Genomic DNA, 17,975 nt, shown 5'->3' with positions numbered 1-17,975 from the left:
AATGTTTGCTCGGTCTAGTGAACTTCGTATGTGTCTCTCTAAATGTAAACAGAGACCTTGGGAGGCTCTGTAGTAAGACAAGTCCTCTTAACTATCACCTATTTAAGGGTAATTACCTGTAAACTACTACAATTACAGCGTATATAACTACTTCAAAATTAATTCCCTATCTTTAACAGGTAGGTGAACCAATATAAAGTAACATGTTAAGGATATAGATTAACATTTAACACCATACTAACAAAATGATAACAGTAGTGTATTAGATTTTTTTATATATACCAAACTGTTAATCATCATTATACTGTATTTTTCTTGAGTGGTTAACCTTTAATATTGTTACTAAATATTACTGATTTATGTCTGTTTTTAGAGGCAATGAACCACTGAACTGTTGGGGAGAAAAGATGGTTTAATGGTCATTTGTTTTATGGTATTAGAGCTGTCTGCACTAACAGTAAACAAAAACACTATATTTTATTGTTTTTCTGACTAACACACTTTTTTCAATTTCATTAATCACTATAAGAGTCATCATTAATTTACTTGTTCTTTTTGCCAGACGGTAGAAAATGAATGGTGACGATGCTATAAAGACTCCCATTGAGGAGGCCAGTGGTGGATGGCTGCATCAGCTGGTTGTGTATGCTGCAAGGTAAGGAGCAGTGCTTTGAAAGGGCAAGATTTTGTGAGTCAGAAGTGAATTGGACATTGAACCACATTAATAGGCCTTCTGTATCTACACTAAAAGTAATTGCATATCACCTGCAAATGCTCAAGGTTAAACATGCTTGATACCCTCTGCCACCTTATGTTAACTTCAGTATACAGGTAGTCCCCGACTTACGACCGACTCGACTTACGTCCACCCGCACTTACGACCGCCTCAGTCGTACCAAAATGTGGTCAAATTATATATTTTTGAGTCCCAAAGTCAGTACACAGACAAAATTTTCATCTGTAATTCACATTAAAATGGCTGGCAAGCTTAAAAGTGAGTGTTTTGTGGTGCTGAGAAGAAAAAGAGACCCAAATTTTCGATTTTCTATGTGTTATTTAAGCATTTCCGACTTACGACCATTTCGGCTTATGACTTGGATGTCGGTCCCTAACCCCGTCGTAAGTTGGGGAGTACCTGTTCTCCTTAATCTGAAGTTTTTGCTGAATGAATAACATTATACAAACTTCAGGTACGGACTATGATGTAAGGAAGGACACAATTAACTACTATATGGAAGTCCCTCTGAGTACTTTTTAATATTTATTTTGACAGTTATCTACCCATATATCTATAATTTATTTATCTCTCTTTTTACAGAAATCCCTGGGAATTTTGCTGGTACTTGTTACTGTGTCTTTCACCCATGTTCTTCATCTCTGCTATACTGTCCTGGAAACTTGCTAAAGCACTTGAGGCCCAAGAAAAGGTAATTTTAGATTTACATCATATACGTAGCTGATATGGTTTTGAAATCTCTTAGATATGTTGTACAGAATGAGAATTTAAATCATTGATTACTTACCCTCAAAGTCATCTGTAAAGAACACGCATGACTATGATATACAATTTAAAGAATTATGATTAAGATTGATTTTGATTATTGAATAGAATGTTTATGAATGTTGTTATAACTCTCTGTCACTTTTTACACTATAAGAGAAGTAAAGATACCAATACTGTATTACTGAACTTGACACAAATCATAAAATATATTGATGTTCCTTTATATACATACAGTGCAGTATTTAAGGTTGCCACATGATGTACTACCGATGTGCTGAATATATGAATGCTGTGACGTTTTGTCTTCTGTAGTAAACTGAACTATCATTTGTTGCTTTAGTTAATTAAGTGACATCTTTATTGGTTTAATGATACAGTATGTGAGAGTATTGACCAGAAATGACATAAAAACAACAGTTTGATAATTATATTTTAGTAAGGAGAAGATTATGAGTGCAGTGACAACAGTTAATTATTCTCTTATAATACTGTAGTTATTGCTTAAGACTCGAGGCTTCATCAATCAGTGTACTCCAGTTTTAACTCAGGGTCTCTTCTGTTCATCCGTCTTTCATGAAAGATTCCTCTCCAGTTTGTTCTATAAATATTTTGTTTCTGTGTACAGTACTGTATACAACAGTTGTCTGGCAGGGCCTCTATTTACGTTGTCCTCTTATACATATTTTTGAAGATATGATTTTATTCTCAGTCATTGCTTTGCTAAATGAACAAAAATCCTGTTGCAAAAAAATAATTACTTTTTCTTAGCATTAAAAGATACTGGGGTGCTGTCACTGAAACTGGACAGCATACAGTGCAATAAGCTACTCTTTAACTTATTTGTATGGTAAATATTAAGTATGTTTTATCTTGTTTCCCTGTAGGATAAGACTCGTAGAGACAAGAGGAAAGCCAATATAAGCAAGGTGAAGCGTGGGAAAGCAAACTGATGGCCAGTGAGCAGCAAGAACAAATTCTCTCACTCAGGCTGACAGTCACACAGCATCTTTCATCTGTGATTGGGTCATATAATTTATAGCACACATAAGATGCTTGTCTATCCAGCATAACGTTTATATCATGCTGAAGTATTTTCCATCATTTGGTATAAGCTGATTATTTCTGTTTTTATTTTTGATTTAAATAGTTTAGTATTTCAGAATGTTGATGTATTAAATTTTCAGAACATACTTTAAATGTGCATATACAGTACACTATATAGTTCTTTCTTTGTGATTCTAGATTGTAAAGAGTGGCCATCATTTGCAAGACAAAATATATTTGCCACCAGATCGAAATGACAATTACTACTGTAGTTTTAAGATTCTGAAAATTTAACCCTTTGTTATATGTACTTTATCCCATAAATAGTTTACATCCTGAATTCATCATCTATAATAATTAACAAATTGAATCTTATGGTATTTGCTTTAAAAGATACTGTGAATTGAATATCATATCTGCAATAAGTAACTTAACATAAAGTCAGTATCTTTACATTTCAAGTACATCTAACAGTATATTCTTCAAAAGACAATACCATTAGCTAAACCATGCAACTTCCAAGGGTTGCCCAGTCAAAGCTCTCTTGATAACTTAGGGAAATTTTCAGTTCTCTTTATTTTTATCAGTTTGGCTGTTAATAATGTTACAGTATATATTTTGATGAATGATACTCAACTTTGTCTTGGGAGTAAGGACTGATTCTGTAGCTTTTGGATCTATGTGAAAGTCAGGTTGAGATATAGATACTGTACTTGATCTTTTACTAAGTACAGTAATAGAATGACCAAATTAATAGTATGCAATCTTCCATTTCTTATTACTGTGTTCATGCTGAGGGTGTGGTTGTGGTTGTCCATAATGAATACAGTATATGACTTTCAATTGCAAGGTTTTTTTATTTTGTATTGTTTTAACATTAATATATGGAGTGGACTCATTTCCACTAACTGTGCTTCTGCTTTCATATAATTCTTTCAGAGATGTTCTAAATTGTATGGTTATACTGTATGTACAGTACACTTGCTCCAAAAAGTGATGAATTTGAAAATTAACACTGCAGCTCTGTTGTTTCAGTAGGGTTCTTAAAATCCTTTGTCCGTTGTGTCATATTGTCTCAAGAAATCGTAAAGATAATTTTTGGAGTGTGTGTACTGTAATCTGTTATAATTTTGTTTGTCATGGTAAAGTGGTGCATAAGCATAAAAAAAATTTATGTACAGTATTTCTGGTCCTGTGTACTGTACCATTCAGAAATCTAAGTACTGTATGTGTAAAGCATACAGACATTGGTATTCATTATATATATATATATATATTATTGGATAATTGGCACCTGCATGTGTCGTATTTCACCAACAAAATGAACAGGATCCAAGAATAGTCATTATTGAAGATGTCACTAATTTTCTCATGTAAAAGATCATTAAGCTTCTTGAGAAAGTAGTCTCATCACCTGGAATGTCTTCCTGCATAAAATAATTTTACTTTACATTTATGGATTATATAAAATAATTTTGTTTTTGTTTTTGTAGAAAATTCCATGTTCTCTTGATAAGATGGTAATTTAGCAAGTCCCCACTACAGAATTAGCTATTTTTTTATTGTTTTTAAAATTTTCTATCATCAGTTAAAAACAGGTGAGGTTTTTGTGTGTGTGTAATATACAAGATCTTGTTGTTACTCGAGAAAATTACCGGGTATCTTTATTTTTCACAAGAATTATATTAATTTTTCACCAGTCAATTTACAGTACTGTACAGTACAGTTTAACTTCACATAACCTTGACCTTAGTTGCACTGTGCAAGATATTGATACAGCTGCACTGCTTTGTTATTAAACTCCAAACATATAAACAAGAGCACCTAAGAATAATTATTTTTCATTCTTGTGATTCCTATTTCCTGCTACACTGCTAGATGGTTGGAAACAGAGAATTTCAGCTTCATTCACTGTCTTATCTTCCCTAATTAATAAATCAGCCGTGAATATAGAGTATTTTGTCTAGATCCTAACCACCCTGCGATGTAGTGGGAAAGTGCTTGTAAGAGTGAAAGAATAAAACCTTCATTACCAGTTATTTTATGGTCACCCATGTCATTGAAACTGGTGTAAGTTTACTCTCTTAATACAGTTTTGTTTTATTATATGAATGTGTTTACTGTTACTGATGTGTTGGCTATGGGTAAGATAAGACAACTGGATTAAGAGCAGATGATAAAGTTTCGATGTGGTATTACAATATTTAAGTTGGATATTTAAAATTTTTTATATGTAAGCAGCTATTATGGATTATAGTTATTTTTTTATTTTCAACTAATTTTTATGGTCAGTAAAGAGTTATAGTTTACCTTGACTGTTCTTATGTTGGTGTCAATATTCATGGTAAATTGATGGTTTTGAAGTACAGTACAGTATATAGTCAGAGAAGGAAACTCCAGTTTTTTATAAGAATGCATTTCTTTAAAATTTTATAATTAGTAGTAAGGTGAAGTGGGGCTGAATGTAATCGTTGTCAATATTAATATAACTTCCAACACTGGGGACTCACTAACCCCTGGACCCAATCCCAGGAGTTAACCAAGATACTCCTTACACAATCTAACCAAATTCAGCTGCAGTTTTTTGTACAGGGATTAGTTTGACCCTCAACACTGTAGTGAGACAATACAACAACTCTCCACTTAAGTATGTAGACTAGTCATATAGTATAGATATATTACAGACCATCTAAATATGATGAATAGTTTATTAATTTGCTGCATTCATCTTTTTATTTGCCATTTCTTCATTTCATTTCGGTATTTTAAAAAATTCTAAAGTGTTTCTTAGCTAAAGTTTTGATCATAACAAGAAATCAGATTTTCTATGTATAGCTTTCTTACGTGTTCTACAGTTGATATGATTACTGGATTAATTTTATTATCTATCTTTAATGTTAGTGTTGTTTACGCTGAAGATAGTCATTAATGCACAATTGAAAATCAGTCAGCATCTGGTGCCAGTTTTGTAATTTTTATTTATTTACTTTTTTTTTTTAAACAGATTAGTGGGAATGCTTGTAAGTATATTTGTACACCTGTAAGATAAATGGAAAGCTTTTTATGATACCTTTAAGATGTTAATTATAAAATAATCTTAATTTTTTTAAGTGTGATATTGCATTAATAATTTGCTACCCTTGTGGCCAGGATGGGAACACATTTTGTAAAAATAGTTTCAGGACACTCAACAAAATGGAATCCATCATTAATTGTAAAGTTCTCTAGGTAGTGCAGGGAGCAGCAGTACCAGCAATGAAATGGACCAGTCTGGAAGTTCTTACTGCATATCTTGGCTGTATGTACTGAACTATCATAACCTAACCAACCTGTTACTGTGCTAGCAGTTACTTATCAGGTTGTTGGATAATAAAAGCTCAGTTTTTAACTTTTGGTCTGAGCCATTTCGTTTATGGTACAATTGCATGCAAGGAATCAGGCAAGCTACTGGAGACACAATTGTTGTTTTACTTGAAGTTTTGATTCCTTTTCATTCCATTTTCTATGATTTAAATATTTTCTTGATGTTTATGGTGGTGGTTATTGAATTATTATGTGGCATACAATATTTTACTCTACCAAATGAAGTACAATATGACTTGCAATAAAGAAGAAAGAACACTTTGGTTTTATTATTAACAATTAGCCTTTTGTGTTTTAATAGAATGATATTTGTTTATTTTATTTACAGTACAGTATTTCATTACTGTTTTCCACCATTAGGTGTAGTGATTTAACTATTTTGGCTGGATGTTTAAGGGAGGAAAATCATTTGAAGTTATCCCTATGATGGTGTAGCAATAAAAATATTTTAGCAGTTTGTGACAGATCAATCATTTAATATACCCATGACAAGATTTGACTAATTTTAATGGACTTTTACAGCAAATTAAACCCCTAAAGTGAGATATTATACAGTTTGCTTACATCCCAAGTACTGAAGACCACTTTCAGCCAAGTTTCAGCTTGTGATGTTACTGTACATGATTATTATAGATCATAATACAAAGTTATATGCAATAAATTTGATAGCATAGTTAATTGAGGATATAACATGGCATAAACAGTAAACCCTCACAATTTTGGGCTAACTGACAGGAAGATCAATCCAAAAGCATAAATATTCCAAGACTGGAGAAAACTTCCCCACTCTAAGAATTCACGCCCCCCTGTGTACACGTAATCAGTTAATCGCTTGTTTTTACAGTTTCTAAAGACAAGATAATGATAATAAATGTAAGATAAATTTAAATCGACTTCATTAAACTTTTTTGCCTAAATATTTGGCCCAGCGGCAAAGATCTATTATCATAAAGTTCACATCATGCATGTTACTGGTGCCCTTCATCCCTGCACTTTCTAGGTCTACTGTACATTCTTCTCTGACTGGACAAGCTTCCTTAAAGAGGAAGCCTCAATTTCCTGCTGACCTAAATTCTTTGGTTTTACTTAACCCTTAATAATGTTTAATAAGCACTTTTCATCTGTCCATATTCCTATTGAAACACATGGACACTTATTCTACCCCCGGGCTGAATCTATTGCTGTCACCTTTTTTAAGATGCTCTGTTAGAACCACTCACAGACACTAGAGGTCATTGCTAAATCACTTATAAGTTAAACAAAACCACAAGTAAATGTGGCTGAACAGTGATAACACAAGTTTACATGAGGAGAAAGGGTGTGGGCATGGGACAGTGGGATGTTTGAATGAATGTGGTTGTCCTGTAATGAGAAAGATAATGAACGAATGAATGAAAATATGATGAGTAAAAGTAATCTGGATGCCCTTGCTTTGTGTGAAATAAAGCTGAAGGATAAAGGAGAGGAGTTCGAGATGAGGAGGGAGCAAATTCCTGAGTGTGTGAAAGAGTGAAAAACTGAGTGGCAGAAAAGTGAAGGAATGTAGAATGTAATGATAGAAATGAGTTAATCCAAGAATATAAATCAAAAGGTTGGTGAATAGGCAAAAAAGAATGAGAAGAAGAAGGACAACGTGAAAGATTTTTGGAAGACTTGATAATTATATAAAAAATAAGCTTTAGTATAAGAGACAGTGATAATGAAGGGGAAGCTCGGGAACCTTGATGCAAAAGGTGGTGATAGGAAAATGGAGACACATAGAACTGAAGTAGGACAAGCACACTGTAAATGAAAAGCAGAAAAATGCAGTTAAAGTTTGTGAACCTTCAAATTACCATAACTTTGGAACCAGTGAAGATATTGAAGTGATTGAAGAAGCAGATTGTAGGATTCATAGTTCAAATTTAATTGATATGAGTGAAAGACATCATACATATTATTTTCGGGCAAAACAGCACTTGTCCTACTTTCGTTCTGTACTTCTCCTATGGAAATGGAGGAAGACAAATAGAGTGGCGTCGATACTACAAATTGATTTTTTTTATTTACCCCGGTATTATATGTACAGTATATCATTTTCGCCACTTATCACTTGTCAGCTCTCTAGCCAGTCAGGCACTTGGTATGTTCTCTGTTATGTGCTGTTGGCATGTATGGGCTCTTGAATGTATAGCCAATCCAGAAAGTATCGAGACCCAAGTGGCGATGGAACAGAAAATGAGGCGATAACCTCAGATGCATTCATGTATCGGTTGGGTTGGGTATGTTGGTCTTCGCCTGAAGTTTCTTATTCTTTCGGACGTTTGGGGGCTTGATACTTTTTGGATTGGCTGTACTGTACATTATCCTGAGCCAGTTTTGTTCAAGCTTGGTCACTCAGGAGCTCGTGCTTGATGCTGTCACAACTTTCACTGACAAGTTATTCCAAGAGTTCACAACTCTTACTCCAAAGAAGTTAGCTATCTTAGCTGAGGCTGTGACCTCTAGTGGGGCAGGAATCTGCTAACTCCAAATAAGTACAGTACACTAATGTCCTTTGATTTACTATAAACTCTCAAATTGCCCCTTGCCCTTCTACAGTATATAAAAAACATGGCAATTAAAAACTTTCTAATCTCTCTTGGCAAGGAAGGTGTTTGAGTGCGGTGAAAGGTCTGAAAATCTACCCCCTTTCTCAGACTATACCCAGGTAGAGTCTCAGGCCGTTGGAATCTACTCCAGAATAGATTCTGGAAGCTTTCAGAATCTACCCCGCAGCCTAAATAATACAACCAGTATGTCGAATTGACCTCATTTGACTTCGTTTCAGCTCCTACAGAAGAACAGAGAATACTGCACTATGCTGTACCTATTAACACACTCAGACAGACCCTCAGTTTAGATTACCCCCTTTTCTATTCATATGTTTATCTAATATATATTTAAAGCCACCAAATGCGGTCCTCCTTTATAATGTTCTCGATCAATTTGCAATCCTGTGTGTGTGTGTAAAGTGTTAGTCTTTAGAGGTGGCGGACACACGACAACAGGAAGGTCAACTGGGCGTTAACTGTACCTGTCACCTCATCTGTTGTAATTGTAACAAAAAATCTATAAAATTGTTTCCATGAATTTCAATACTGTAATTTGATTTAATTGTATATAATCACAGCAACATGTGAAATTGGGATCTAACTATATTATTGAGGAAACGAAAAAGTTTCGATTCTCATTACATGTACCTTAGAATTGGGGTCAGCTTTACACAATTTATGCAAAACAATTAAGTGTGACGTGAGGATATTCTGGTACATAATTATAAAGGTGACAGTGACCATTATACGTTCCTTACTTTACAGAAGTGACAATAGTGCACATCCTCACTCACTGATGACTTTTGAGTTATAATACCTGGAACTGACAGTGACTCACCAAGCTATGACAAAGCGGTGTGTGTGTGTGTGTGTGTGTGTGTCTGTATGTGAGTATTAATACTCCATGTGTGCATGCCTTCCGCAGGCATACGCAATACCCATAAGTATGTCGTTTCTAAGATGCACTGTGAAATCTCAGAAAATTATGAAAGACGAAATTAAGACAAACAGTTCACGTATAGGACCAATAAATTGTATCACGCGGTCCAACATTTCTGTGACCGGGTCACGTTATAAGCAAATAATCTATATTTAGTTAAAAAGAAGTGCAAGATACTGTCTCGAGACAAAGTGTCCTGAATACAATGCAAGCAGGAAGAGAGCACCGGCAACGAAATTTAAATAAGCATATGGAGAATAGCGGAAACTCCCTAGTCGAGGTTATTGTTTAACCAAGCGAAAATTTACGTCCGCAGTTCTGCTGTCAACGAGGAAATAGAACAGCCAGAGAGATAAATAAAAGTTCCTGATTACCTTATCTATATTGGCATTTAATCACACTAAATGAAAATATTGAGTGATTAAAATGCGTGATAATTATCGCTATGTGTAGGCTACCATCTAGAGTTGTACTTTTTTGTATTTTATTTATTAGTAAATACAGTTAAAGAATTTCATATTACAGTATTTCTTCACTTCTGGGGATTATATTTGTACCAGCATCTTATAATTATTGATGATTGCTAAATACGTGAAAAATTCATATGTAGTTTATTAAATCTGGAGTTTGCCACAATTGAGAAATATACTGCACTTAAAATGTACTGTACTGTAGCTACATATTTATTGATCAATTAAACACAGTACAATGTACAGAACAAACTTTTTACATAGCTGGAATGTCATTACTTTATGCTGATACAAACCAATAATGTACTGTACAGTCATCCAAAAAAGTCCTGTCGCGAACCATGAACCCCGAGATCAGACTCTTGAATCCGAAGCATTTATGGACAGAATGATGTATCCGTGTCTACTGCTTCGGGTTCACGAGTCTGAATCGTGGTTCGCGACAGGACTTTTTTGGGTGACTGAACAATAATTTTAATATATTCCTGAGTAATCTTGTTCACCTATAGATAATCACAACTATAGAACTTAGGTGAATGTCACCCGCAATAACCTTGCCTAACCTAACCTCTCCTTCATTAAGCTAAGATGGTTAATATTTGCTTATTATAAGGTGGTGAAGCATATCGTAAATATAAAATAGGCAACTTTACCATATTGTGAATAGGCTTGTCGCCCCCTGGGGTGTAATATATTAATTCAATAAGTCTATGTACAAATTTGTAAGGAACGATAACCATAATGACATAAACTAGCCACATTTCGCCAGAGTCCGCTGTGTTTTATGATCGGACGATGTTCTCTTATACTCAGTGCCGGATTTAGACCTAAGGAGGCCCATGGGCAGCCTCTTTGTGGAGGCCCCCCTCATTATAACTACCTAAGAGGGTGGGGTGGCGAGTGAAGCGAGCCTAAACATTTGGGAGTTCCGGGGGGCGCTGTAAGTTCCCCGGGAAAATTTTGAAATTTGAACACTTCTTTGGAGAATTTTGAAGCCATATGCAGTTATATTGAGGAAATTAGAACATATTGTAATATGTGGAGGCCCCCAGATTGTGGAGGCCTCTGGGCAGCTGCCCACTTTGCCCACTCCTGAATCCGGCCCTGCTTATACTGTCCGCGTAATAAGAACAAAGAGGAACTTCATACCATGAAAATTCTCATAAATTCATGTGGTCGGGCCAGCGTCCCCCGAGGGTGACGTTTACACCAAACACTGCCCGAAACAACCACAGAATGGTGTTGGAGGTTAGAAGCTCAATAACTGAACCAATATTAAGAAAAACCAAAAGTGATAAGGAAAAACAAGAAAATCTCAGCATATTGCGATATGTTTAAAACATATTACACACACATTTTATATATATATATATATATATATATATATATATATATATATATATATATATATATATATATATATATATGTGTGTGTGTGTGTGTGTGTGTCACAAACAAACAAGTACACATGTCGCGGAAATATCAGGAACAGTGAACCTCAGGAGTGACTCGTCAAGATCTGAATTACACAACAAGGAACAACACTGTCGTCATGGTCTCCTGTTCTGACGTCACTTATGCTGGCAACGAATCACCTTGCAGAACTAATCCAGTTGGCTGACGTCATTCATCTAAGGATCTCTCCGTCATAGTATGATCAACTGCTTTGACGTCATTGATAATTTTGTCCAATGAGCTCTCAAAGGATCATTGTGACGACACTGGTCACAAGGTGAGGTTTATTTTGATGAAGGTTGTACGTCGAGGGCAACACTGACGTCATCGATTGTGCCCACCAATCACAAAACTGAAACTAATGGGAATGCTTGCGACTAACTGCACCACCGTCACTGATCCTGGCTATTAATCAGTTTGGGTAGAACTGATATAATTTATCTTGGTCCAGTCAACTTGTGGATGACTACCATAACTAAGCAACAATAGCGATTAGTAATATTCCTTCAGAAAAGGTATCTGGCCGGCCTTCACGAGTAACCAGATTTTGTCTTGTCTTGGGACGCTTCTGGGGGGGCGGGGGCGGCAGCAAGAGACAATAGAGGGCGTGACACAAGGTCAGCTGTGGCATGGTGTCGACACGGGACATTCCTGGGAAACGAGATCACCCAAGGTGTTGGTGGCCTTGGGTGTCCTGAGGTCAAAGGTGGGGGGAAGCGGGGACTGAGAGAGGCGCTGCAGGTGGGTGTTAACTACACCGGGTGTGAACACAGGTCAAGGAAAGACTCACGAATAAAGACAAACCCTGTAAAGAAGTTGATGATGGAACTTTGCAATATCTTCCGAATTTTCTAACTGACGTTGATTTCAGGTCATTGCGGGTCTTTCCGGCTCGATTTCCTCGGCTGACCTTCCAGATCCCGGATGTTGTCACAATAACTCGTGTTAGGGGTCAGCTGAACAACGTCCCCACAGTTTTTATGGCTCTGAACATCACGCAATGCTGTATGGTGCTCCTGATTTAGTAATGCTTAAGAAGTTATCACTAATGTTTACCGTCTCACTCGTGATTTATTGGCGTTGGCAAATATTCTCTTGTCACTCCTGTTTGTTTTGTGTGGTTGATGCATTTGTCTCGTCTGGAGGAAGTCCTGGAATAGCGAGTGCAATCGATGGGCTGATAAACGAACTTTGTCACTGAAAACTGGTTTATAATCAGGTAGAACTCTAACAAAATAATAGCACGTCTGTGTATTTCCTAACCTAATTATCATCTCTGTCCAGTGCCGGATTTAGACCTGTGGAGGCCCATGGGCAGCCTCTTTGTGGAGGCCCCCCTCATTATAACTACCCAAGAGGGTGGGGTGGCGAGTGAAGCGAGCCTAAACATTTGGGAGTTCCGGGGGGCGCTGTAAGCCCCCCGGAAAAATTTTGAAATTTGAACACTTCTTTGGAGAATTTTGAAGCCATATGCAGTTATATTGAGGAAATTAGAACATTCCACAATATATGTTTGTGGAATTCTAAATATATTATTAGCAACACAAACAATAGCATTCATTAAAAATATACGGTTCATAGGAAAACCAGGTATTCATGAATTTCAAGGAGTAGCTAGCCTAATTTCTATCACGCTTCTTGCTGAACATAGTTTTACGTGGTGGAATAGATAAACATGAATTTTAAAGAATGAAAATAAAAATAATCCAAATGAATAAACAAATAAATAAAATATTGTAATATGTGGAGGCCCCTGGGCAGCTGCCCACTTTGCCCACTCCTGAATCTGGACCTGTCTCTGTCACAAAACAGATCTTCGTGCCGGGTGTCGATAAGTAAATGGCAGTGTGTCGTCACTGCACCTGTTCTATTTCTTGTGCCCATGAAGAAAACAATTTCCAGTTAAGGTGAATGACAATATAAAATACAATAAATATAGTCTTTCTTTTTGCAACTAAATGTTTCCCTTTGTAACAGTTGCAAGTATTAAAAAGAAAAATCACTATATACCATTTCCTATTCTTAGCTAATGAGTGTTTTTAGTGAACATTGCCTTTTAACTAGGGGGGTTTAACTGAGGGTTTTAACTGGGTGTTTTAACTGGGGGTATAACTGGGGTTTTTAACTGGGAGTATTAACTGGGGGATTAACTGGGGTATTAACTGGGGGGTTTTAACTGGAGGGTTTAACTGTGGGGTTTTACTGGGGTTTTTAACAAGTCCGAGGTCTCTTGTTGTGCTCCCTGACACAGACTTAAAGGAAGGACCACAAAAACTGGTCCTGCACCATCTTGAGGTCGACCCGTTGGTTAGTAAGAGGTGAGGGGGCGAGGGATAGAGAGTGGGAGGGAGGATAGGAGATGTAGGAGAAAGAGAGGAACAGAAAAGGGCATGGGAAGTGAGAGGGGGAGGGGGTAATGAGGAAGAAAGGAAGAGGAGAGTCGAAAAAGGGGAAGAAATGGAGGGGAGAGAGAGAAGAAAAGCAAGGAGGTGAGAAGAGATTAGATAAGGAGAAGGGAAGAGGTTGACGGTGTAGTGAAGAAGAGAATAAGAAGAGAGGCGAACAAGATGAAGAAAGAGAATGAGAGGAGAAGGAGACGAAGAAGCAGAGGGAGGGGGCGGAAGGGAAGGTGAAGAGGGGGTGGGGGGATCACAGGTTGATGAGATATAACGGGTGCTCGAGGCCATAGGTTCAGTGCCTAACATCCACACTCACGCTACACCCAACACGATTTATTCTTCATCGTATCTACGCATCTGCTGTGGCTACTCCCCTTATGTGAAGGTATCCTCCGTCACACAGCCATGTAAGTTCACCTGAAGATTAGCTCCTCCACCCAAGCTTATTTCACTTTCACATTAATTACTTTAACTTAACCTAACATAATCCATTCAAACCTATTTTATTCTAACCTAACCTAACCCTAGAGGTAACGTTAAAATGTTGAATCATCAGGTAAAATATAAGCTGGGGTGGCTAATGTTCAGGTGTTACCCTATATACCCCTGCAACACTTCAAGAGCTAACATTATTGTTTCTACTTCAGCTACACAAGCCAACACAGATTGCCTCTTCAAGGTCAGTGGTTTCAGGACAATCATTTCAGTTACAAAGCTTTAGGGTGAATATTTTAAACTATAGTCCTAAAAGGTCAAACCATCGTCCTCAAAGAACTATCATCTTCATCCCAAGACACCAAACAATGACACTTATGTACAATATGGCAGAGCGCGAGAACTAATACACGTGCCATACAAGATATACTCGTAATTTGCACTACTATTCTATACGTTCAGGAATGTACCCGGGATAACAACTCAATGACGCTGACAAGAAGACTCTCCCATAACAAAGGATCAACCAGGACGCACCAACGGCATGCTTCATTATACACACTCCCGGTTTTTCCAGAATTACTCTAATTATTATTTCACCCTTTGTTTCAAGTCCCGTATGCCACATCCCTGCCCTCCCTCCCCCTGGTATGAGAATCACGTATGATTGCGGATGTGGTCCAACCTAGCAATTTGATGCTGTACCGACACGCAGAACGATTATTCATTTCTTCCCTTTTGCTTGTCTGTGATTACATGTTGTGATTATGATTTTTTTCAATTCCGTGTGAGAGGCGAGGACACCGAGGGGTGGGGGGAGAGGTGACTGTAATATGTTGCACAAGTGTTAATGCTAGACCATCCTTCACTCTAAGCTATACCGGGATAAATTTATGATCTCCTTAAAGCAATGACATTTATAATTCATTGAAGTACACGGGGTTGACAAGGTCTATACAACCATTAAGGTAACCTACTTGGTCGAGATATAAAATAACACTTTCTTTGACCTGAACTAAATCTATGGACTCTCCGCCTTGCACTGGGACAAAAGACGTTGCACTGCATAATTTTCCGTTTCAGTTTCTCGTCAGGTTCGGTGCAAGGGTTCCATCCCATTTAGTTCAGAGTTACAGGCAAGGAAGTCAAATATTTATGGTTGAAGTATTTACCTTAAACGTCATTTCTGTCTGGATGAATAAGAATTGACAGTAATGTTAATATATAATGGTGTGTGGTGCTATATTACAGGAGTGTGTGGTGTTATACTACAGGAGCGTGGGGAGAGGTAGTCACCCAAAAAAAGTCCTGTCGCGAACCACGATTCAGACTCGTGAACCCGAAGCAGTAGACACTGATACATTATTCTGTCCATAAATGTTTCGGATTCAAGAGTTTGAATCTCGGGGTTCATGGTTCGCGACAGGACTTTTTTGGGTGACTGTACATATCGAATAACTCCATCATATAATAATAAAAACAGATAGAAGCATAATTTTGATCGTAAGTACGCATGCCGTCTGCTGGGTGGTCGTGCTAGAGGGGCCTTGCCTGTCACAACACCCACCATTGTGTGTTCATATTTTCCAATGAAGGTTACAATATATGTTGTCTATTGTTCATATGTATCTCCTAAGACACCAAGTAATTATGCCCGAGACTTCCTTTATAAATCTACCAAGAGTGGCGAATAAACAATGAACTGTATATGGCAACTGTATATAGCGTGGAGATCTCAGCTCGGTCTCACATAACTGGGGAACTCCTGGGTTCTGGGAACGGAGATACTGTACTGTTAGATTATGGGTGTTAGTAATAAATCCTGTTCTAGGAATAGTCACAGTTGTATGAAGAAAAATTCGCTTGTGTGTCAGTGTATATACAGTACAGTATGTGTAAACGTATAAACTTGTTCTGGTTAATAGAATAAATTAACGGGAGTTGTGGCCATTTACAGCAAGAGGTACAGAACGTACCGATATATTAGTTACTTAAGCTTTAAACAAAAACAGAGCATCGCTGCACTTGTTTGTGTTTTGGTACATCTGCTTGCTGTAGATATACCAGTACCTGTTGTGTGCCCACTGCTAATGAAACCTTGCTTGAGGCTGTTAAAACAAGTTAGATAAACTTGCTGGTTTATACTTGGACTGTATATACAGGTTTATTAATATAAAAAAAATGGACGACGCTCCTTCCTGTAGGGGCATAAAAAAGCACATACCAGGTGCCAAGGAAACGTGCTCTGACGCAGGAGGAACCAGCTTTACATCCTCCTGGTGGCGGCCCAGGATACTGCTGGTGCACCACCAAACGACCCGCACGGTCGCACCCACTGCCGGCCAGACCAGCAGGGCGTCACCCACCTCACCTGCCCTTCCCGGATCCCACACCCTCTCCCACACACACATGAACCGGATAAGACTGGCTTGCCCACTCCGAATAAATCAGCTCACAATCAATAGTTACAATAAAGAATTTGTTTTTTATTAAGTTAATGGTATTGTTTTAGCTTTAGCTGTCAGGGTAATACTGTTAAAAGCACCGGTCGAAAATTTTAGTTTCAGGAACGGATGATACATGATGATAAATCAGTAAAGTGGCCGGATATGTCACTGTGTTCTTATACTACATAATATTCAGTCAGCAGTAAATAGCTAAATTAGCTATTTACTGCTGACTTATTTGGTGTGAAGATCTTACTTGGGGCATCCAAGACACAGCTAAATGACTTATACCTTTAAAGACTCGGAGTGTTTGTTTCAACAAGGTAAAACTGCACCACAACGTATAGTAAAGATAAAACAGACAACAGGGAGAACATGATACTGTAAACAAGCCTAGTGACGCTTGTTCTCGTGTCTCCTGTTTTCACTCTGATTTTGTGTTTCTTGTTGACGTTTGTTATATATTATTCCTACTAGAATACATATTTGTATCTTATGGTAAATTCCAGTATACGGTGACTGATATACAGCAGCTTATTCAGAAGATATCTAGGCACGTGTGTGGCCTTCACGAGTGTATGAGAGATGACTGGTAATTCATTGCTAACCTACAACGTGTTTATTTTGTTATAATGCATTTTCCCCGTCATCACACGCTCGTTTATTTATCTTTTCGCGTCGTTAAGTATTGTACATGGACGGGATACAATATATATCTGTTGCACACTCTCACAATCACACAGACAGGGCCGTCCTTAGGAGGGTGCGGGCCCCGGGGCAACTCAGCCACTGCGGGGCCCCACACTAGTGTCAGATTATGCGGTCAGCGGAACCCACCCCCACCATCCCCCATGGGACTGTCGCTATGGATGGTGAGGTCACGGTTGCGATGGTGGCGTAAGCCGTCAGGTCAGGTTAACCAGTCAACAGTGTCCAAGGTCACTGGTTCTAGTGCTGGGCCCCGCGGGGCCCCCACGCGCGCGGGGCTCCGGGCGGTCGCCCCTGTTCGCCCCCCCCCCTAAAGGACGGGCCTGCACACAGGTACAATTGGGTGAGAGAAAAGCCGGCATAGAGTGACAACTAATAAGTGAAGTCCTATTGGGTATGCTTAAGACTGGGTGGCCTCAAGTGATGAGAATATTTGAACGATATTAATAATTCGCGCAGATGTGTTGACTTCATACAATCGTTTTCAGATTATATATAAATTAACGACTAAATGATTTCCTAAAACCATATCCATCACACCCAGGCCGAAAAACTCACCCTAAATAAGTAGGTCTGGTCTCGTGACCTCCCGTAACTTGCTGGCTCACCCCCCATCTAACATCTTCGCTCACATATA

At 37.9% G+C, this 17,975-nt stretch overlaps 1 protein-coding gene across 2 annotated transcripts; it reads left to right on the top strand.

Moving 5' to 3' along the window:
• Position 1: 1 nt before the first annotated feature.
• On the top strand, positions 2-6,169 carry LOC121879113 (small integral membrane protein 15-like). Of its 2 annotated transcripts, none has more exons than XM_042385638.1 (4): positions 2-108; positions 563-655; positions 1,319-1,427; positions 2,389-6,169. In XM_042385638.1, the coding sequence occupies exons 2-4, from the start codon at positions 573-575 to the stop codon at positions 2,452-2,454; spliced, it is 258 nt and encodes an 85-aa protein (XP_042241572.1). In that variant the 5' UTR covers positions 2-108; positions 563-572; the 3' UTR covers positions 2,455-6,169. The 2 variants fall into 2 exon arrangements, with proteins under 2 accessions (XP_042241572.1, XP_042241571.1); XM_042385637.1 differs by having other exon boundaries at positions 21-179.
• Positions 6,170-17,975: the final 11,806 nt, after the last annotated feature.

Source organism: Homarus americanus, unplaced genomic scaffold (genome assembly GCF_018991925.1).
Source record: "Homarus americanus isolate GMGI-L3 unplaced genomic scaffold, GMGI_Hamer_2.0 scaffold4060, whole genome shotgun sequence".
NCBI lineage: Eukaryota > Metazoa > Arthropoda > Malacostraca > Decapoda > Nephropidae > Homarus > Homarus americanus.
Note: the sequence above shows the minus strand (reverse complement) of the source record. Positions and strands in the feature narration are given on the sequence as shown.